This window comes from Spinacia oleracea, chromosome 6 (genome assembly GCF_020520425.1).
Source record: "Spinacia oleracea cultivar Varoflay chromosome 6, BTI_SOV_V1, whole genome shotgun sequence".
NCBI lineage: Eukaryota > Viridiplantae > Streptophyta > Magnoliopsida > Caryophyllales > Amaranthaceae > Spinacia > Spinacia oleracea.
This window is the reverse complement of record NC_079492.1, coordinates 131,743,738-131,766,023: the sequence shown is the minus strand read 5'-3', so window position 1 is coordinate 131,766,023 and position 22,286 is coordinate 131,743,738. Positions and strand designations below refer to the sequence as shown.

Sequence of the window (22,286 nt, the reverse complement as noted above, 5' to 3'; positions counted from 1 at the left end):
ATCCCCCCGTGCATCAGTCCCAAGTGGGAAGGGTTGAAGAAAGTTTGGTGGGTGATGGGGTTAAAAAATGAAATCGTCGCAGGTGACGGGGCAAGAGTGGATTTTAGATTGGACATGTCAGCGTCGTTAATATATAGGTTTGGGCTCATGTGAGAAGTGTTCTTATGGTGAGAAGTGTGAGAAGCAATCAGGATCGTTGAATCAAATAAATCTAACGAACCATATCCCCGCGTTAGTAAGGGCAGTAACGTAAATATTGAAGAAAAACAATCCAACGTCTGGTCACAATTAGTCACACGTGGATATCCACTCTAACCCCTTTATCTCTCTCCTTTTATCTTCCCCTGCCAACTCAATTTGCAGAGGAGCTTGAAAATGGCGATATATGAGCTAAAAAGAATAAGTAAGCTTTCCCAATAATATTTGTTGCCTTCCCTTTCTCAATAGTTCAACCGAGATTTATCCATGATACTTATTGTGTCCATAGTAGATCTTTGATGTATTTGTAATTAATTTTTTATGTATATGTGATCCTTAATTAGTTGATGTATCTGCAATGCTTAGTTGATGTATCTGTAATGTTTAGTTGATGTATCTGCAGTGGTTAGTTGATATACCTGTAGGTGCAGTGCCTTGATGTATTGATAAAGGTTAGTATTTGATGTACCTGCCATTTTTGGGTGCAGATCGAAACATCGAGTTATCATTCTTCTTCCATATTGGCAGATTCCTATTTCTATTTGATTTTGGTTTTGTTATGTTTTTCTTTGTTGGGTTGGACATGCTTGAAATTTTTGTTAATCAAATTTAGTTGTTGTGTTAGTGAATGATCGAGAGAATTGATTAGGGTCAGATTAAATTGATTGTTAATTGACGACATTTTCAAGCTTCATTGAAGCTTTGCCAGGGAAGAGAGGGGGAGAGGGAATTTAATACAGTATGTGGATTGTCAGGCTTGAAAAGGACGGGACTCGATTAGCACCGTTAGATTTACCTGAAGCAATGGTTGAGATTGCTTCTCACGCTTCTCATCATAAGGCCCCTTCTCACCGGATCTCAACCCTATATATATATATATATATATATATATATATATATATATATATATATATATATATATATATATATATATATAGGAGAGAGAGAGAGAGAGGAGAATCAGGATCCGGTGAGAACCAACCCTTAAGATGAGAACTGAGAACTAATCTCAGTCCTCGATCAATTTAATTCTACGATCCACATCTCACCCGAACAAATCAAAAAATAAGGGTAATCTGGTAATATCGCATTGTTGAATGACCTCCTCCCCCTCAACCCGATTTTCAGTTTTCGTTTCTCTCTCTTCCCCCCGTTTTCTCTCTCCTCCTACAAATCCCCTCTCCTCTGCGATTCACGTTCACCCAGTTCATAGCTTTGTACTTCTTACATTCGCATCTTCTCTCATTCATCATTTTTTCGTAAAAGTAAGTAAATTAGGGTTTATAAATGTTTTATTTTCCAGTATTTTCCACTTTGTTTGCTCTTTCTTTTTAATTTGTTGCAATTTTGTTTGCTAAAATTGGGGTTTGTTCATCTCCGATTCCTCTAATTCCTGTACCTTTGCGATTTTCCTCTTTCAATTCGCCAGGTACGTATTCCATTTTTGGATTTTGTTTCAATTTGTCCGATTTATTCAATTATTTGCGATTTTAATTGTTGAAGTTAGGGTTTCAGGAATTCTGTGTTTTAGTGTCTTGATCGGTGATTTGATTGCTTAATTTAAGGATTTTAAAATTTTAGTAAACAAAATTTGAATTGAAAATGATGATTAGGACCTGGAATTGGAAATGTAGATTTTGATTATAGAAAAAGATCAACCTCTTCAAATACAAAACCAAAGTATGCTGAGGAAGGTAATATTATAATTGATTCAGGAACAACATTAACATTAGTACCTGAGGAATTCTATCAGGATTTAGAAGCAGAGTTGAAGAAAAACATTAAAGCTGAACCGGTAGAAGATCCAGAAGGAATTATGTCATTGTGTTATAAGAATGATGCAAATATGGATGTACTGATTGTTAAGGTGCGCTTTGCTGGGGCAGAACTCGAACTCAAGCCTTCAAATACATTTGTTAAAGTGCATGAAGATATGGTGTGTTTTGCAATGATACCAGCAACTGAAGTGGATATCTTTGGGAATTTGGCACAGATGGATTTTCTTGTAGGGTATGATCTTGAAGAGGGCAAAGTCTCCTTTAAATCAGCTAATTGCTCTCACCTTCAATTCTGATGTAGTGTTGTGCTGCAGTAGTTGTTCACTGATGTGTGTTATTTTTAGAGTTCCTTTGACTCTTTGGCATGTTGGCCAAAGTTGACTTTTGTTGGTTATGTTGGATTCTTGGATTTTGTTCTGGTTTCAGTAGGTTTTTAGTTGATGATGCTGCCTGGCTGCTTGTTTTTTTTATTTACTTTTTTGGTTTTGAAGATCGGGCCTTTACTTTTGAATAATTTTGATTTACTTTTTTGGTTTTTTGCTTTACTTTTATTTATTCTATTTAAAAACACTAGCCTACTAGCTCAATTGGTAAAGCATTGTGCAAAAGCACAAAAGATGTGGGTTCGAATCCCACGTAGGTTCGTTTACTTTTTGAGTTTCCAGTTTTTATGGTTTCAATTTTAGCTCTATAACATTTTGAGAATCAATCGGCTTTTCCTGCTATGAAAATGAGAGTTCTAAAGCTTTTTACTGGTGTTTTCTTAAGCTTATTATGGTTGAGGTGAGTGTCTTTGGTTTGGTCTGACTTGGATGATTGGATCTATAATAGCGAACTGCAGTGGGAAGACTTGTAGCTGCTGGAGTAGCGCAGTGCAAGACTGGATGGGAGCGGGAGACTTGGTTGTTAACAAAAAATGCAGGGGATGTGGTAAATCACCTCGATAGATTGCATTTCTTTTTCTATATTGACTGTACTCAAATGGAATGTGACACCATGGCTTATTTGTGGCTTTAGTAGGTATAACTGCATAAGGGACTTGAACGAGGCTGAGTTCATCATGGCTAACCTCTTTGCTATTGAAACCTCAGTGTTGGTGGGCATGAACATCACAAATGCATCTAAGAGTTGCAAATGTACTTGTATTGTTCCATATGGAAGCAATAACACTGTTTTTAGGGCCATGAAGCAATCAGAATCAATTAACATATTACTCAGGTTGCTCGCATCATCTTCATCGATCAAGACCATATCAGGTCTTTCCAAAGATTGATCAATTAATTTCACCACCTCATCGAATCGGGACAACATGATGAGTTTCCTTAGAATTTCCATCCAACATGTGTGCAAATGATGCATAGAGAAGGATTAAGTTTTTTTGGTTTTTACTTTACTTTTATTTAACTAGCCTACTAGCTCATTGGTACAATATCAAAAGATGTGAATTCGAATCCCACGTAGGTTCGTCTTTACTTTTTTTTTTTGAGGGAAAGGTCTGTCTTTACTTTTTCTATTATTTTATTTACTTATAATTGAAAAAATCTTTACTTTAACCTATATACTCCAATAATCGGAGTTTTCTAGTTTTTTATCTTTATTTACTTTTTGTATTGTTTTATTTGCTTTTAAGTTTAAAACCTTTACTTTTGACATCCGACCATATATTTCTTTCTTATAGTTTGTTTCATATTGTAAGAGATGAAAGTCAATGACTCTTTGCTCGATCATTTGCCACTTTGAATTATTTGATTGTAATAAGTTTTTTGAGGTTTTCTGATTACTTCTAAGATTTTTAGTTTACTTTTGAGTTTAAATTATTTACTTTTGAGTTTTTTTTTTTACTTTTTGAATACTTCTTATTAATAATGCAACGAAAGCCACATATATTCATAAAGGGTCTGATGTTTAGTAGATCAGGATAGTAATAAGGAAAATCAACTTTGAACAGTTTGCATCAGGCCTTCAGTGAAATATTTTGATTTACTTTTGAATTTTTATGAGATACTTTTGAGTTATTATGACTTACTTTTGAGATATTTTGATTTACTTTTGAGTTTCTTTTATTTACTTTTGAGTTTTTTTGATGTACTTTTAAAGAAAACCTATGTAGGAATCGAACCTACATCCCCTATGCATATGCATAGTGCTCTACCATTTGAGCTAATAGGTTTAAGTACATCTACTAACAAAATATCAGAACAAACAGAAGTTTGCAAGTGGCAGAACAATTTCTGCTTAGGGTTCCTTATCCTACGTTAACCAAAACAACCCAATTAAACGAACAACGATAAACATAAACGATTTTGTGGATTTGATATAGAAATAGGCATAAGAAATTACCCGAGGGATGTGTCTGCGAGGCTTAACGGGCTTAGATTGGTGGACAGAAGCATACTCCTGGGGCATGAACTCAACAGGAGTAGGTGGCTTGTTCTTGAACGCAAGAATCCTTTTCCTGTTCATGTTGAATACCTCCCTCAGCTGCTTCTAGTAGGCCTTCTTCGAAGGTGAGCTGGTAGTCGGGTCCTCCTCCCTCACTTCATACTACTGATGTATACCAAGAACTAGGTGCTCATCTGAGACACACCAATCCCCAACCTGCAGCAGCCTGTATCAATTGAACAAAAATTAAATTGATCTAATTTAAAAGTAAATGAACTGATTTAAAGTAAATCACATAAACAAAAAATCTCAAGTTACATCACATTTTTAAAAGTAGATAAATAACAAAAAAAAGTAAGTGGAACTAATTTAAAAGTAAACAGCCAACTGCAAGCACATGCATCATGGGAAATTGCATTTTCTTCATCAGCATCTCGGTTCAAATTCCTAAACGACCTACACCATATGAACTTGAGGTTGTAACTTGTAAGCTATGCACAGCATGAAGGCAATGGGAGCTTCAATCAATTGTATTTGAACAGAGTCCTCCACCAACAATGTCGAAGGAAAAGAATAAGAAAACTTTGTAACAAAAGTAATACTCAGTACACTTTTCAAATATAGGAGACTGAAACAAAAGGAAATGTCAATCAGAAGGCACTTTTCAAATATATGGAAGAAATTCTTTCTTTCCAACTATCTGTGATGACACATGATTTTATGAACAATGCCGGTTAATGAATGACATCTTGATAAACCAATAGCAATGGACAAGTTCTTGCTTTGTGTTGAGAGACATAATGGACAATTTCAAGCTCTCATATCTCCTATAACTGATAATTCGACTAGGTTAACAAAGTTCTTCATGTTGAACTGTTAAAACTTTATATAGAAATTAAAATGGTTATCCACCATTCTAGATTTAAATATTATGACCTATGTAGGATTTGAACCTACATCCATGTGCGATTTCACATTGCTCTACCATTTGAGCTAATAGGTTTTCACAAAATATTTAAGAGAAATTTATATTTGAAGTTTCGTTATTATTTAGTTTACTTTTAGAGATATGTTTTTTACTTTTGAGGAGATTTAGTCTACTTATGCACAATCTGGTTACTTTATCTGTTGGGTCAACACACCATCTTCGTTATCAACTATTTCCAACTTCAGAAAAGTGCGTACTTAGATATTGATTAAGCACAGGGAAAGGCCCTGTTTCTGCAATGAAATTACCATAAGCAGGATTCACAGCTAGGATGAAACCCGTGAATCCCAAGATATTTGCAGTGTTGATGATGGAAGTGAGAGAGGAAGTCTGGTTGTAAAATCCAGCCGAGAAGTTGCATATCACTATTCTGCCTGCCACTACCATGGGATCAAGAGCTTCCGGAAACTGGCATTCCTCTATGTAAGGTGATGTTCTTGGGAATGAGCCATTAATAAACTGCAGTCACACTGATGTTGGTCTGCTGCTAAGCAGAAACAAAACAAGCTCACAAAACGTACACTCCAAACTCAAGCCAGAAAAAAACCAACTCCAAGCCACAAGCACTTACCTCTATCTTTGAGAGATTTTATCAACATCTCTAAACATTGCACATTTTTTTAGCTCCGCATCCCAGGCTTAGAACATACACAAAAAGACAGGCAGAAACAAAGGCCGAATAGCAGCAGCACAGCAGCAGCACAGAACAAAACAGAACACCATTTACTAATCATCCATTTCTATAATAGTCTTCATAAGAATTCAAAACCAGGAAACCAACCTCACGAGTTTACTTCTGAGCATAATTGATTTACTCTTACCAAGTTTCGATCTACTTTTTAAAATAAGAGAAAAGAATACTTCATGAGAGATTTTTTTTTTGTTTACTTTTAGAGGGATTGAGTTTACTATTAGAGAGATTAAGTTTACTTTTAGTCAATTTGGTTACTTTCATTTTGTAACCAACAATAGCATCACCCTCAACTAAGAAGGCAATCAGGACATCTGATTTTCATTTTGTAAACCAACAACAGCATCATCAACATCAGGCTACATAAGCAACAACAAATCTATTAAGTCATCTGATTTTCTAGAGATTTAGGTTTACCTTTAGAGAGGTTTAGCTTACTTTTACAGAGACGTAGTTTACTTTTGATGAGCGGTTTTAGAGATATGAAATCAACTGAAAAAATTGTTTTAATTATTCAATATAACCAGACACGATTAGTTCACACTTCACAAACATTGTTAAATACTCCATAGCATTGAAATAAGCATGTATTTGAGCTCAAATAATTCATACACAACTAAAACACCTAATAATTCATACACAACTAAAAAAGTTAAATAATTCCAAATTGATACAAATATATCTTGAAAGAACTCGTCCAATTTAACTTAAACGCAATATTTCGCAAACTCAGACCAAAATTCAGCGCAAAAAACACTCGACAAAATTGACTTTAAATCACAAAATTCGGAATTATAACAAAGAAATTTCGATTTTAAGCATATTCTAATAATACCTGATCTATTTTGAGCACGATTTTAGTGAATTGTTGAGTATCGCAGACGAATTTTAAAGTAATTTTACCAAATCAAACAAGTACTTTTCGGCATCAACAAACGAATAAGATTAGAAAACCTAATTTAACTTGTTCGAAAATAGATGAGTACCTGATATAGATCTTGATTTTACAGTGTCGTAGGAAAATTTGAAGTAGGTCCCCCAAATTAAACCATTAGTCTTTGATTTAGCCCCAAAACGATGACGAACCCTAAATTGAAGCTGGAAATCAATGTAAAACTTTAGAAATTTTGATTTTCAGAAGAAATCAAGTGTAATTGTAGCTAGTAGTTGACAGATTATACCTAAATTTGCAACAAATTTTTTCGGAAATTTGAAGAAAAATGAAGAGCGTAGTCGCGTAGACTTTGAGGAGAGAGAGAGAGAGAGAGAGAGAGAGAGAGAGAGAGAGAGAGAGAGAGAGAGAGAGAGAGAGAGAGGGAGAGAGGGCGCGAAATTGAGAAAGAAGTCAGCTTGTTTTTGGGAGTTGGATTAGATTGAATCTCGACCGCTTATTTTATCTCAATCTAATGGTTGCTAGAGGTTCTCATCTTAAGGGAGGTTCTCACCGGAACCTGGTCCTATCTATATATATATATACAATATGTTATTTATTTATTCAATTACTCTATTCAGACAAACGAATTGTCAAAAACTCTATAATAGAGTTTTTAATTCAAAACTCTTACAAAAAAGAGAGTTGAGCCTAAGGATAGGTTTGAGGCGGGTGTGGGTATACCGGGGGGGGGGGGGGGGAGGGTGATGATAGAGGATGAAATTTATTTTGTACTTCTCGAGACATGGATTGGGAGTGGTGGGTAACGTTTCTATCGTCGTTGGAGAAGATGGAGAAGAGAATTGTAGGCGGATACGCGTTTGCAGAGCCCGCCCCGCCTGAAAGTCATCTCTGAGTGAATAAAGTAAGTGGTGTATGTAGGTGCTAAGTGATCGGGTAATGAGGTTGATGGGGTGACCATGCGAGTATTAGGTAGGTATTACTATCCAATTAGTAAAGGGTGGACGAGATAACTTTATCCTTGACACAAGTGGGAATAATTATTATTTTTATTTTTTATATATCTACCCTTATTTGTTTTAATAAGTAAGAAACTGAATGAGCAATAATAATAGTTTTAATTTGAAAAGTATCCATAAGTACTATTTTGATGATATTGTCTATCAGATTTCATATAAATTTATACTTAGATCAGTATATCGTGCATCGCACGGGTATTATACTAGTCACGATCTAAAACTCTTCGATTTTAGAAATTATAATTGATGTATAGTTTTTTGTGTTTTTTGAGATTACAATCGGATTATTATGGAATATGTTAAGAAATTATTATTCAGCAAATATAGTTTCGTCATGATATCAGGTCAGCAGGTTTCACGCAGTAGCGGGTTTAATGCCTGCTATTGCAACTTTTTATATATTTTTTTAAAAAAATAAATGCAAAAAGATCCATTAGGTATAAAAAGGGATATATCTCTCATTCATAATATTAAAAAAAATTCAAAGAGACCTCCTATCTTATATAAGGGGTCGGAATTTGTTGGATAGAAAATAATAAAGAGATTCAAAGAGACCTCCTATCTTATATATGGGGTCTTAATTTCTTGAATAAAAAATATTAAAAAATTCAAAGAGACCCCCTATATTACCCATGGGGTCTGAATATTTTTAACAAACAAACCTCATATCTCTAATGATGGGTCTCATTCCCTTCTAAAATATTTTCCATACGATTTACATAGCAGACCCCATTTCTTAGGTAAGGGGTCTCTATCTTTTACCAAACAGACCCCCTCTAGATAAGAAGGTCTCTTTTATCAAAGAGACCTGTGAGATAGAGACCCCCTCAAATGAGGTCTCTTGCTCCATTTTGGAAGGGTTTACTTGCCCATTTTTGTAATAGTGTCACTATCCTCACAGTCACCCTCTACCACTATATCCTCCCCTGCAGCTCTCTTCCTCTCACTTGCAGCTCTCTTCCCCTCACATACAGCTATTTTCCCATGACCTACAACTCTCTCCTGCTCACATACAGATCTCTCCTGCTCAAACCCAACTCTCTCCTGCTCACCTCCAGCTAGCTCCTGCTCACCTCCAGTTAGCACCTGCTCACCTCCAGCTAGCTCCTGATCACCTACAACTCTCTCCTGATCACATCCAGCTGTAACACCTAAATGTGCCCTTTTTTCAACAAGGGTTCTCTTATATAGGGAAATTGTGGGCAATTTCTGTCTCACTACTTGATCTAGTAGTGAGAAAGGTTGTTTAGGGGTAGGTGGGAGTATGAGGAATGGAAACAGATTTGATGGAGGGGTGGGTTTTTTCTGGACAAGAATGATGCATAAAATGTATTTGACATATTTGTGGTTGGAGGCAACTTGTTCACATATTTTGAGTGTTGACTGGATTTAGGGTTTTGACTACTAGGGCTGACTGTACTGCTAAATTGGACAACATGTGGGCCCTCCCTTTCTGAGTCACCACTCACAAAATTACTCCCTCCTCCACTACCCTTAGTTTCAATCTCATTGTACCATGCACCTCACATGTGCATGAAATCTACTCCTTAGATCATGCCCCTTCTTAACATATACCACATACAATTGGTACGATCCATCCTTCTCGGGTGCGCTAAAAAATTCGGGAATCTCAACATCACTCTTAATTTCTTTCCTACCATTACCATTTAGGCTACAACCACGCCTCCTAAACCATATATGACCCACCTCTTCATATCCCATGGCCCAATTCCCTCTTAATCCAATCACAAAACTCAAAATAGCATACTTCATCAACATTTGTATGCAATACCATCCCCGCCTTAGGATTATCACCCCTTTCCATACGTTGTTTTACTACTATTATTCATTACAAACTGACCCCCGTGAAACAACCTAATTGTAACAGGCTCCATCAATTTATACCAAGTGTAGTCTACGTTAATCCTACCGTTAAACCTGATGCACACACGTAAAAACACACTACTCATTCAATTACTTGATTTTAATCCAAGCACAACCAAATTCAATCACAAATAATCCAACATTCATACACAAATTTTTAGTTTACTGTTTTATGGTTTACACACTAACACATTGGTTTTACAATCCGATTAAGCACTAATTATACAATAATCCTAATTAATTATTCAAAAATCCCTAATCTATACTAATATATTAAAAGGCGTTTATAAGAACGTATATGTGCCACGTAGATCCCTCCTTATTACGCCACATCACCACTACTAAGTATCATGGCATGTAGTTGACAACCAAAAAGCATGTAGCAAGGATTGAACACTAGACCTCTTGAATTAAAAGTTACCATTCTTACCATCTTAGCTAGCCACAATGATGTTATATCTTTCTATTTAAATAATAAATACAACTTTTTTAAAATGAATAATAATGAATTAAAGGAAAAAAACAAACAAAAGGGAATTAATTACTAACTTATAAATGTACAATTCTTCTCTTCTCAACTTAAGCTTAAAAAATAAAATACTTAGGGTAATGGAGTGTAATTATGAGTGCAGAAGAGGGAAACATTGACAAGAGTATAATAATCAACTAATCATGAAGAAGAGAACTCGACTTTGTTTTGATTTTCGGATATGGGAAGTAAGTTTGTTGATCGGCCACTGATCTTGCATGGAAATAAAATAATAACCCCACATATTTAAAATAAGTAAATCCCACTAAAAGTAAAATCCGGAGCAACGCCCGGGCCACAAACTAGTTATTTAATAAAAATCGAAAATTTAGGGTTTAAATCATGTAAATTACCTTGGCTTCTGTATGAGTCTGTAATTCCCAAACAACTCTGTCGTTTTCCTCTTCCTTTTACTTGATGTTGATGCCTTCCTCTTTCCTTTATTGGACGACATTGAAGTACAACAGAGCAAGACAAAACATAGCAAAAAATGGAACAAAATAAGTGAGAAAATGTCAGAAATTTTAACCAGAAATGGGAAAAATATATTCAATTTAAGTAGGTGAAGAAAGTGACGTTTGAAATTCATGACTTACAACATTCAATAGATGAAAATTGATGGTTGAGCTTCATTAATGACGTGCACAGAACTTGAAGTGGTTTTCCATATTTTGTTTTTTAGGTTTAAATCCCTTTTATATGGGAGGAAAAGGAGGGAAAATGCGTAAATAAGAAAAAACGAGAGCACGTAACCGGCACAATGAAAGTCAAGCCGGAAAATCTTTGGTCAATGCTTGAAACACAAAAAGACTGTCTCTCTATTTTCATTTTAAGGTCTTTTTTCACAATTTTTTTTAAAAGGTTTTTCTCGTATGAAAAGTGATTTAAAAAAATTATTTATGACAAATCGTCATTTTAATTTATTTATCTGTGCATCATACAGGCTTGATTGTAATTTATCGATAATCCCTACTCAATTATACCTATCCCTGCCCCCGTCGCGTACCGATACCCAGTAAGTTGCTTTTGATTTTAAAAGCCCAAAATTGACCCCGACATTCACCTCCTTCTCTCTCTTTGATCTTGCTCCATCGTCAGCTCCCTATTTACTGACAAGTTTCAGATCTTCGATTCCACCCAGAATATGGCTTCATTCTCTGTTTATCGAGTGAGTCTTTCTCTCTAGATCCACTTCATTTCCTGCAAATTTTCGTAACATTCCGATTTGATCTGATTTTGCTCTTAACTCCTAATTTTGATCTGATTTCCCCTAACCAGAAAACACTTTGTTTCGATTTCATTGTTTCTATGTTACAATTGAGTGAAATTAACATTTATTAGGGTTTGATTAAACAGTTTTCGTCGTTAAAGCATTCGTTATTACCATCTTGATTTATGTAATGCGGTGTTGAATCGCGATGTTAGTGTAATTTGTTGCTGTATAAATGCTGGATGATGTTTGATTATGATTTGATTTGATTGTGCAGGACTCATGCCCATTAGTGAAGAACATACTTCTTCTTGATTCCGAAGGGAAGAGGGTAGCTGTCAAGTATTATTCGGATGAATGGGCTACGAATGCAGCGAAATTGGCGTATGAGAAATCCGTGTTTACCAAAACCCAGAAGACAAATGCCAGGACAGAAGGTATACCCAGGATTGAGGTTTTGTTGCATTAGTTTATTAGAGATTATACTCAAGTGTTTGTTTCTCAACATTGTTTTGAGGGCGTCGAGTTCTTAAGCGCTGTCTGGTTTGTATTGTTTTGTTTGGAAACGTGTGTGATCTGCAGTATGGCTTTGACGCTTTGTTTGAAAGCTTATGTAGCTTCAGATGCTGTTGAGATTTAAAATGGGGAACTATGATTAAAGTTCGAATTGATGATAGAACACAAACAGGTTGAGCAATCAGATCTTGAGTACAGGATTTGGTGCATTTGAAGTGCACAATTTACTAATTACACGGATATTTTACGCATCAGTACTTTTAGTCAAAGTGTGAAGGGACTTTAAGTGTTGTGGTAGACTGTGAGTAGCTCCCCTAAAATGTGCCTTTACATGTGGTAGTGATTATGTGCCCTTTTTTTTTGTACTGATGATCATAAACCAAGATGCACTTGCACGTTCAGTCAAATGCAGCCCTGGCTTTTGAAAACTAAAAATTACACCAATTTAACATATTGTCTTAACCTAAATTTAATAACTTCGCATAGTAAATAGGATGAGAAAGGTACTGCTCTGTGGGTTTGATATTGATGGATGGTGCATGGAAGATAAGGGACTAAGTCAACAACTCAACACTTCAATTTCCAATTGTTTATTTTTAGTTAATTGGTCCCTGGAGTTATGAATACATTTGATCTCTGTTTCTTTGTGTTGTATAACCTTGTATTCTTGCTTCCTTTTTTGGGCATTCTTGGATTTGGATTGTTTAATTCAATCCATGAGCTATCGTCAATTAGAAAGGTGTCCGTAGCATGTTCAATCTGAGGTGCATGTTCTTTGAAAATAAGGGCTTAAACTGCGTGTCAGTTTTTTAATTTTCATAAAAATACTGAAGTTGCTTGGTCTCTATGTCAGAAGTTCTGAAACATTTGCGTGTGTTGTCTACTTTGAAGTCACCAAAATTAACAGAAAATTCTACCTAGTTGATGATAATATTTTTTTTATTACTTGGTCCTCCCAAAGATATCTGTTTTCCGAAGTATTGTCTATTTAGAATGAGCAATGTTCCTTCTAAGGATGTTGCTTCTGAAGTACAGCAACTCCTTTCGGATTGATAAGATGCATTTTGTGTCAAATCATGTTCTAGAGGAACTAGATTCATTTGTAAGGGTGATGTTAGTGTTTGTAAGTATCCTAGCTTGCTGGCTTATTAGATAATTTGCAATGTTTTGGATTATGAGTATCTTATTGCAAAATCGTGTAACTCGTGTTTCAATAATATCCAGTTGGTGATACGGAATGAGGTTAGATTTGGTTTTCTGGCCCTAAACTTTTTGGGGAAGCAAAGAGGACAATGTTAGAACCTCAAATCTTTGCTGTCTTGCTATTTGTTTTTGCTAAATCAACCCTGTGTATATTACCTAAAAGCTTAAAAGAAATCACAAATTGGAACCCCCTTTACAGCGGTGCATGCATCTAAGAGCAATTAATCTATACAGGCATTGCTGAAATCTTGACCCAATAACTTAGATTTCTACTTCATTTCTTCTTCTGTGGACATTTGATACAGTTGATTAATTAACTTTAGAAGGGTCTTGGTTTAAATTAATCAAAACAATAATGGTTTGGTCTAGTTACCAAAGTTGAAAATTTAGAATCGGGATTCACAGGGAGGCCATTAAGGAAATAGAATGGTAGCGAGGATGTGAAGAGAGGAAGGTAAGGCTGGAAGGGAGAACAAAGATGATGGGGTCTTTACATTTCTACTTTCGTGTATTGGTTAAGTTTCTAGGATTTTTCAGCGTGAACATGAGTGAAGATCAAAAGAGATCAGATAATTTAAATTTTACTTGAGACTTGTTATTACTCCTTTTTTCGAGCTTTCAAATTGATCGAAGAAAGAAGCCAAGTTCCTGAAAATCCTTTGCAAAAGAATTGTCATTGATTTAGTGATTAACTCCTTTGTATTATACACATATAGGTCTTTGGCATGGATGATAAGAAAAGCTGTAAAATGTATGGAAAAAAGAGAGCAAGTGGATAGAGAGAGGAAAAGAAGTAGTAAGAGAAAGTGTTGAATTGTGAGAGGAAAAGACTTGTTCAGTTGGAGAGAGAAAGGTAACTTTTAGTTTAACAAAGTTATCCGGAAGATAAAGTTAGGAGGTTTCAATAAAGCAAACAGGGGGATTATTATGTGATAAAGGGGAGTAAGTTTTAAAGGAGAACACCGGAAAAGGAGACACCTTTGGCTCTTTGAAAGCAATTGCTCTGAATTCTGAAGCGTATCTTTCCGATACTTACTACTAAAAGTGGTATGCAAGTAATGTAACTATCAACATGTGGCTTCCATAGTTCAGCATGTTCCGAAGATACCTCCGCTCTGATAAGTATTAATAGCCTCCACTTTCCTTTATTTCCTTTATTCAGTTGGTTGGGGAAGGGTCTCCACACTTATTTAGTTATACCTTTTCTGCAGTATACTTAGCTGTGAAGGTAGTATGAATTTTTTTGAAACAGTTATCCATTCTATTGGGATTTTGATTCAGACATAAGACCCTTTTTCACATCTACGCTCATTTTTTTTTTGAGGGAACACATCTATGCTCATTGATTCTATTCAACTTTGTATAAGAACACCCTGCCAATTGTCTGAGACATTTGTGTGTTGATTGGTAGACCTTGGTTTTACGAGTCGTGTAAATGAGACTCTTTCCCTAGGACATTTTATAACAATTTGTTTAGTAGGCATTATTCCGTGTCAACCTGCTTGATACACCTTCCTATATGATTTTCATAAATATTTTGGTACAATCTGAGGAGAAAGTAATTTCGGTGTTAGCACTTAGAAAAATGGGATAGAGAAACATGATTGGTTTCATATGCATTATAAAGTATAAACAAATAAGACACTAAAACTGGACAAACTAAATTCGAAAGACGGTTATTTTGGGTTGGAAGGAGTATATCCCACGTGGGTGTATGTAATAAGTTAAAGGCTGTTAAGTTACATTCCTTGGAACTTTTAGACTCCTGATTATTCATTATTATATATGGTCCCTGATAAATCGTAACATTGCAGCTGAGATAACTATGTTTGACAGCAACATTGTAATCTATAAGTTCGTCCAAGACCTCCACTTCTTTGTGACTGGAGGTGATGATGAAAATGAACTCATTTTGGATGCTGTTCTTCAAGGTTTCTATGATGCTGTTACCCTTTTACTGAGGTAGATTTTTTAAGAGTTAAATGGATTTTTCCTATGGTTATATTGATTGATTTTCGACTTATGCTTGTCGGTTATCTATACGGTGTTGTTTATGTCTAGGAACAAGGTTGATAAAAGTGAGGCCCTTGAGAACTTGGATCTTATACTTCTATGCCTTGATGAGATAGTCGACAGAGGGTAAGGATAATGTCCAAGCACTTGATTCTATGTGATTTCATATTTTTCTACAGTTTAAATTTTCTAATTTTTTTTCATATTGATATTTCTCTCTTTCTTTTTTCTTCTTCTTCCGAGTTACTTCGTATCACTCTTGTGCTTTATGCAAAATCCTGGCTGATAATTGCTTTCATAATGTCTCAAAATTTCTTAAACCTATGAAACATTGTGTCTTGGATTGAATGTTGAAGTAGTGAACTTACCCGAGACATGGCAGCAAAAGCTATCTAAAAAATTTTCACTTGCTAAGTTGATATGGTTCTGTTTGTAGTAGTTTTCCCAAGATGGTTATAGACTGTGCATTCGTTATGGCTAGTGCATTTATTTTGTTAAATCTTAAATGTCCTCTGGTTGAAGTATCACCATCTTAGTAATTCAACGAGCAGAAAACTAGGGGTTATCTCCGTAAGCATGATGATGGCGAGCATGTGTTTTTTTCCCAGTTTCTGGTACATGGTTATACTATTTTCCTCTGTTGTTACTCGTCCTGCTGTATTCTCTGTTTTTTCTCCAAAACATTCTGGAAGTCTTAGGAGCATCAGAACGTTTCTGGGGTCAAAAGTTATATGCATTTACAAGTTTAGGAATTCTCCCAAACGGAGTGCAATTATTATTTGTTGCATTATTATCATGCTCATTTCTTGTGCCAGAAAACAATTTGATCAACTATGGATAAAAACTAGAGTAGAATAAGCCCATGTTCTTGATTCTTCAGTAGGCCTTGATAGTAATTATCTATGTTACTCAGATACGGGTGTCGGTGTCGTGTCCGACACGGGTGTCGGAGTATCCGACACTCCGATTCAAATAATTGCAGACACTCCGACACGGTCAAAGGAGTGTCTTGACTTAATTTTTAGACACGGCTCCTATACAAAGTGTCGGATAAAAAAGCGACACTTTTTATAAAATAACAAAATTAGTTGTCAAATAAAAAAAATATGAAGATAGTGAGGTACAAAGAATAGTTATGTTTTTTTGAGGGAAAGGTACAAAGAATAGTTCTTTAAAAGTGTTACTACAAATTACAAAGAAATTAAAAAAAATGAAAAAGTTGACTAATGGTTGTCTGCAAACTACAGTAATGGAAAGATTCCCTTAAAAAAGTATTCCGTATGACAGATAGCACGTGGGTTTGTTTCCCACCTGGCACACCTCCCAGGCTCCCACACGGGCCACACTTACCCTTGTTTATTTTATTTTTTTTAAAGGTTAAAAAAAAAATTGTGCAATGAGTCAATGACCAGCAGTTTTACCATTTGACCAACAACCACAAAACAACCGACGGGAAAGAGAAACCTCTTCAGCCATGACTATGGCTGATTCTCAAGAAAATAATCAATGAAAACGAAAATTGAAGAGTTCATTATGCTTGTTTTTCCTTCTACAGCAAAAGCCCCAACATATTTTTTCTTCTCTCGCCTTCCCCGACCATCAATTGTTAGATCTAGGGTTTCGAATTCTTCAAGATCCATTGTTTTTTGGTCCGGGTAAGACTAATTTTATCATCTACTACGTATATCTTCATCTCGAATGCATTTTATTTTTATTTTTTTAGTTCTTTTCTTTTCTCCTCCCGATTTCGACACTGCAATTCGGACCCTTTTCCGACACCGGTGTCGACACCTCCCCGGACACGTGTCGAGTGTCGTGTCGCGGGTCGGGTCGTGTCGACACCGACACACACCTTCCACCGGAGTGTCGGAGTAACATAGGTAATTATTATTTGTTGCATTATTATCATGCTCATTTCTTGTGCCAGAAAACAATTTGATCAACTATGGATAAAAACTAGAGTAGAATAAGCCCATGTTCTTGATTCTTCAGTAGGCCTTGATAGTAAGTTGTGACTTGCCATAGTCCATGGGAATTCAAAGTTCCATGGGAGAAGACATATTGCTTGGTTGGCCAAATTTTATGGAGCTTCAAGCTGCTTGTGTAACGACTTCTAGAGTTCTAGTGTCTCTCCATATAAACTAGCAGGGGTGTCGTTCTCAGTTTTTCGCAATGTGTCCATTATCACAGAGCTCAAGGGTGAATCCTAATTTTCAACTTTTTCTATTACATTTGCCTTAGTTTTGGTGTAGGGCAGGCTTGTGGGCCTGTGAGTCTGTGACCATGTAAGATACTGACATGGCATACTAAGATATCATTAGAAACATTCTGCACCTGGTTTGTTATATTAACCTTTGAATGGATATCAAACCTCTAAATATGACTTGGGTGTGCATATTTCAATAAATAGACATCATGATGAGAGTCACGAATATTCTTACTCGCTCTTCCTATACTTTTTGTTCTGATATGCTCAGGCCTAATCTCTCATTCCCACTTGCAGGATGATTCTTGAGACAGATGGTAATGTCATTGCTAGTAAAGTTGCTACCAGTAGCGTTGATCCTGCTGCACCCTTATCTGAGCAGGTGATGTTTTTAAGTTTTGTGTTTTTTGATCGTTCAGACGTCATTATTTTCCTTGTGCTGTTCGTGACTGACCGACTCTAATTGTGTGCTTCTGCTTGGCATCTGATTGTTTCCTTTGGAAATGCAATATAAATCACTAGTATTTGATACTTTTTACCAGCGGATATATGTACAGTGTATGCAGTTCACATATATACATGTGCTTAGAATGAAACACTGACAAAAGGTTCTCCTGTTATTCCACAGACTATATCTCAGGCACTGGCTTTGGCTCGTGAGCACTTGACAAGATCTCTTTTGAGCTAATCTGGTTCAACGAATGAATTGTGTCACTGACAAATTGTTGCGGCTTTTGTTTTGTGGCTGATTTTCTAGCTAATAGCACATTTAAGCACTTTGTTGGAAGAGTTCATTTTTCTTAGTGAAACCTCTAAAACCATTGATTTGTTAGCGAGAAGTATAATCGTCGATGTACTATTGTGTATAACTCCTTAAATATAAAGTATTATGTCTTGTTTACACCAATAACTTTGTGACTATAGCTTTTTTTTTCTCGATAGTTCCCAATTGACCAATTGTATTACCGGCGAAGGCACCAGCCAGTCAGCCACGAAGGCCTCTTCCGGTACTCAGTGGCTTGATTTATCCAAGCCATCGGTGATCGGACTCAGACCCTAAAAGCGTTGGGGGTTTGTGTCTGATTTCAAAGTTGACACCTATTGGCTATCGGCTATTGTCGTCACTTATATTTTTGAAGGTAAACAAAGTCCAAAAAAGCTTTGAGCCTTTGATTCTTGCTTTCTTCACAAACAAATGACACAGCGTGCAAATATGGACAAGTAGAATAGTTAACTAAAGAAAATAAGGTAAAGGAAAGAAACGTCACTCACAAGTCACAAGTCACAAGAATGACTTAAATAGCAATGTACCGACACAAAGAGAATATATCATCTTTGTGGTTTACCTAATAACTTGCTAAAACAAACAAAGAACCACCTTTACATCATCTTTATCTTCCAACAAAAGTTGTGGAATCTTTTTTTTTATTTTTTATTTTTTATTTTTAAGATGGAGATCAAAATCTAGCTTTAGTTGGTATTAATCTATGCAAAGCTATATACAAATTGACAAAATATAAGCCATTATCGTATTGCATACTAGAAGGAAGGAGGAAGTTTCCATTGTAGGATTATTAAAAGCTCGAGAGACTTGTTATGGAATACTTATTTTGCAGTTTTTGTTCTTATTTAAGTTACACATTTTGTATTGATATACTTTTATTAATTTTCTTTTGAGTATTGGTGTATTGCATATTTGTATGCAAGGAAATACATAGTCGTATGTAACATGCATGCCCTATTAGATTAGTTTCGATATGTTTTTTTAAATTATTACGGAGTAACTTTTATTATTATTACTCCGTATTATTATTACTATTATTAGCATTATTGTTATTATTATTATTATAGCTATTTGATACTACGTAATTAAATATGATAATTGGTCATTCGTTGTCAATAGTAAAATCGGACTTTGTAAATTAAAAAGGAATGAAGGCTTTAACTTTCGCCCAAATTATTGAAGTGATGCTAACCCGATAAGGGGAGACCTAGCTTCACACCAGTTCGTAGTTTAAGCGACTATGATCAAATTCATATCAATTAGGGTACAAAAAAAAATTAAAAAAAAATTTACACCTAAATAAAATTGTTTTTTACCACCTAAAAATAAAATAAAAACTGTTTTTTACCACCTCTTAATAGGAAAGATGGACGGAAACGTTATGCAGACCCACTTCAAGGACTATATTTTCTATTTCCTTCTCTTCTCCCACGATTTTCATATATTTAAGCTACCATTTTCGCTTACTTCCCATTATAACGTTTTCGTCCATTTTGTAGTTAAGAGGTGCCGATGTGGTAAAATATATTTTTTATTTTATTAGGTGGTAAAAATAAATAAATTATTTTAGGTGGGTAAAAAACAAATTTTCAATTTTTTTAGATGATAAAAATTAATTTAATCTATTAATTAATCTCGCTTTTATTCATTTCAAAGTGAATTTTCAAAACCTTTTATAAGCCGAATCTAAGATTTTTTAATCTGGGTAGATTCTAATTCAATCACTTTTTTTAACAACACTCGATATAAGCTTATAAGAGCATCTCCAATGGTTGTAGTTAGGGACTAGCTTGAAATTTATAAAAGTTTCAAGCTAATAGCTACACCTTTGGAGTGAAAGTAATAAATTAGATTGCACAAGTAAATTAGCTTAAATAAGCTAATTTGTTTGATAACTAGCTTCCAAAAATTGCCTAATTATTAATTGACAAGTGAGACCAATTTAAATAACAAGCTAGTTGCTAGTCATTGGAGCACAAATTAGCTAGACAATGAAATTGCTTGAAATCTTATGTGATATAACAAGCTAATTATCAAATTGTCTTACCATTAGAGATGCTCTAATACGATGATATAAAGACATATGACTTACATTGTTACACAGTTGCATATGTTAAATTGTCCAGTTGAAGTGGACTCCTCCAAAAGAGTATGGTAATACAATGTCAAATGATCAATCAACTCAAAGCATATGATTTAAACTAATATCACGTTAGATTCTATTGTACGATTAGATCGTCTAACAGAAGATCTACCCTACTGAAATCAATTAAAGAATCAATGATGTCTTGGCTTAGGGTTAAGACTGAGGGTCTGTGTACAATAGGTCTCGGGTTCGAATCCCCCGCCCCCATTTGTAATTTATTTGCCCTTTTGGCTCATTCGCACCAAAAAAAAATGTCAAATATTGTGTAATCTCGTATCCTTCTCATTAATAACACACGTATATATATAGTACAACTCATTACCTAAACCCTAGGTTACATATTAGGTAACATACCATAGTTAGGACTCTACAGAATATTCACAGAATAATATCTAACATATTCTATCTTAACATCCCCCTCAAGGTGGAGCATCAAGATCTCGAATGCCCATCTTGTTCAAAAAAACTCAAATTGCGCCTTCCCCAACGCTTTCGTGAAGATATCTGCTAACTGAACCTTCATCGACACATACGACAGACTGATGACCCCTTCCTTGATTGCATCTCGAATGAAATGACAATCTGACTCGATGTGTTTTGTCCTTTCATGAAACACCGGATTCTGTGCGATATGCAATGCAGACTGACTGTCGCAGTACATCCTCATACCTTGCTCGTGTGTCACCCCCAAGTCGCGTAGAAGTTGTTTCAACCACTTCAATTCACACGTCAGAGCTGCCATCGACCGATATTCTGCCTCAGCAGACGACCGAGAAACAGTATGTTGTTTCTTGGTCTTCCAAGAAACTGGCGACATCCCAATTAAGTAACACAAACCATCCAGTCACCGACCGACGCGTCATTGGACAACCTGCCCAATCTGAATCGCACCACCCCTCCAACTGCAACGCACTGTCCGACCAAAGTAATATACCTTGACCCGGACACTTCTTCAAGTATCTCACGACTCGCAAAGCTGCTTCCCAATGTGCCTCCTTTGGTGCTTGCATGAATTGGGATAATACATGTACGGAGTAGGCGACTGGCCGTGTGACAGCCAAATAAACCAGACGTCCGATTAGTCGCCTATACTGCTCACCATCCGACAGATCTGGCCCATCTGCCAATGCCAACTTATGATTCTGTTCCATAGGAAATTCCACAGGCTTTGCTCCCAACAATCCAGCCTCTGAGATGATGTCGAGAGCATATTTTCTCTGACACACATAGAACCCCTGACTACTGCGTGCCACTTCTAACCCAAGAAAGTACTTCAGAGTCCCGAGATCTTTCATTTTAAAGCACTCCTTCAAGTACGCCTTAAAACTCTCAAGAGCAACCTTATTATTGCCTGCGACAATCATGTCGTCCACATAGATGAGCACACTCAGCTGCAACGTACCTTTAGATAGGGTAAAGAGAGAAAAATCCGACAGCGACTGTCGAAAGCCATAGTGCGTCAGTGCAGTCGACAACTTCTGGAACCAACATCTAGGTGCTTGTTTCAACCCATACAACGACTTTCTTATTCGACACACCTTGTCAGAATTATTCTTCTGAAATCCAGGAGGAATCTTCATATAGATCTCTTCCTCTAAGTCACCATGCAAGAAAGCGTTGTGGACTTCCATCTGATGCACGTCCCACTGTTTGACAGCTGCGACAGCTAGGAAAGTCCGAACTGTAGCCATCTTCGCGACGGGAGCAAACGTCTCATTATAATCCAACCCTTCCTCCTGATGATTCCCCAGACATACCAATCGGGCCTTCAGTCTCAACAAATTCCCATCCTCATCACGCTTCTCAGTATACACCCATTTACTCCCCAGTGCTTTCTTCCCTTCCGG

The 22,286-nt window shown here is 36.0% G+C and overlaps 1 protein-coding gene across 1 annotated transcript; it reads left to right on the top strand.

The window, feature by feature from the left end:
* Window positions 1-11,363: 11,363 nt before the first annotated feature.
* LOC110801048 (coatomer subunit zeta-3) lies at window positions 11,364-18,419 on the top strand. The gene is made up of 6 exons (XM_022006363.2): window positions 11,364-11,529; window positions 11,849-12,008; window positions 15,105-15,252; window positions 15,352-15,429; window positions 17,807-17,891; window positions 18,138-18,419. Exons 1-6 carry the CDS (start codon window positions 11,506-11,508, stop codon window positions 18,195-18,197), a joined length of 555 nt encoding a protein of 184 aa, XP_021862055.1. The 5' UTR covers window positions 11,364-11,505; the 3' UTR covers window positions 18,198-18,419.
* The last annotated feature ends 3,867 nt before the right edge of the window (window positions 18,420-22,286 follow it).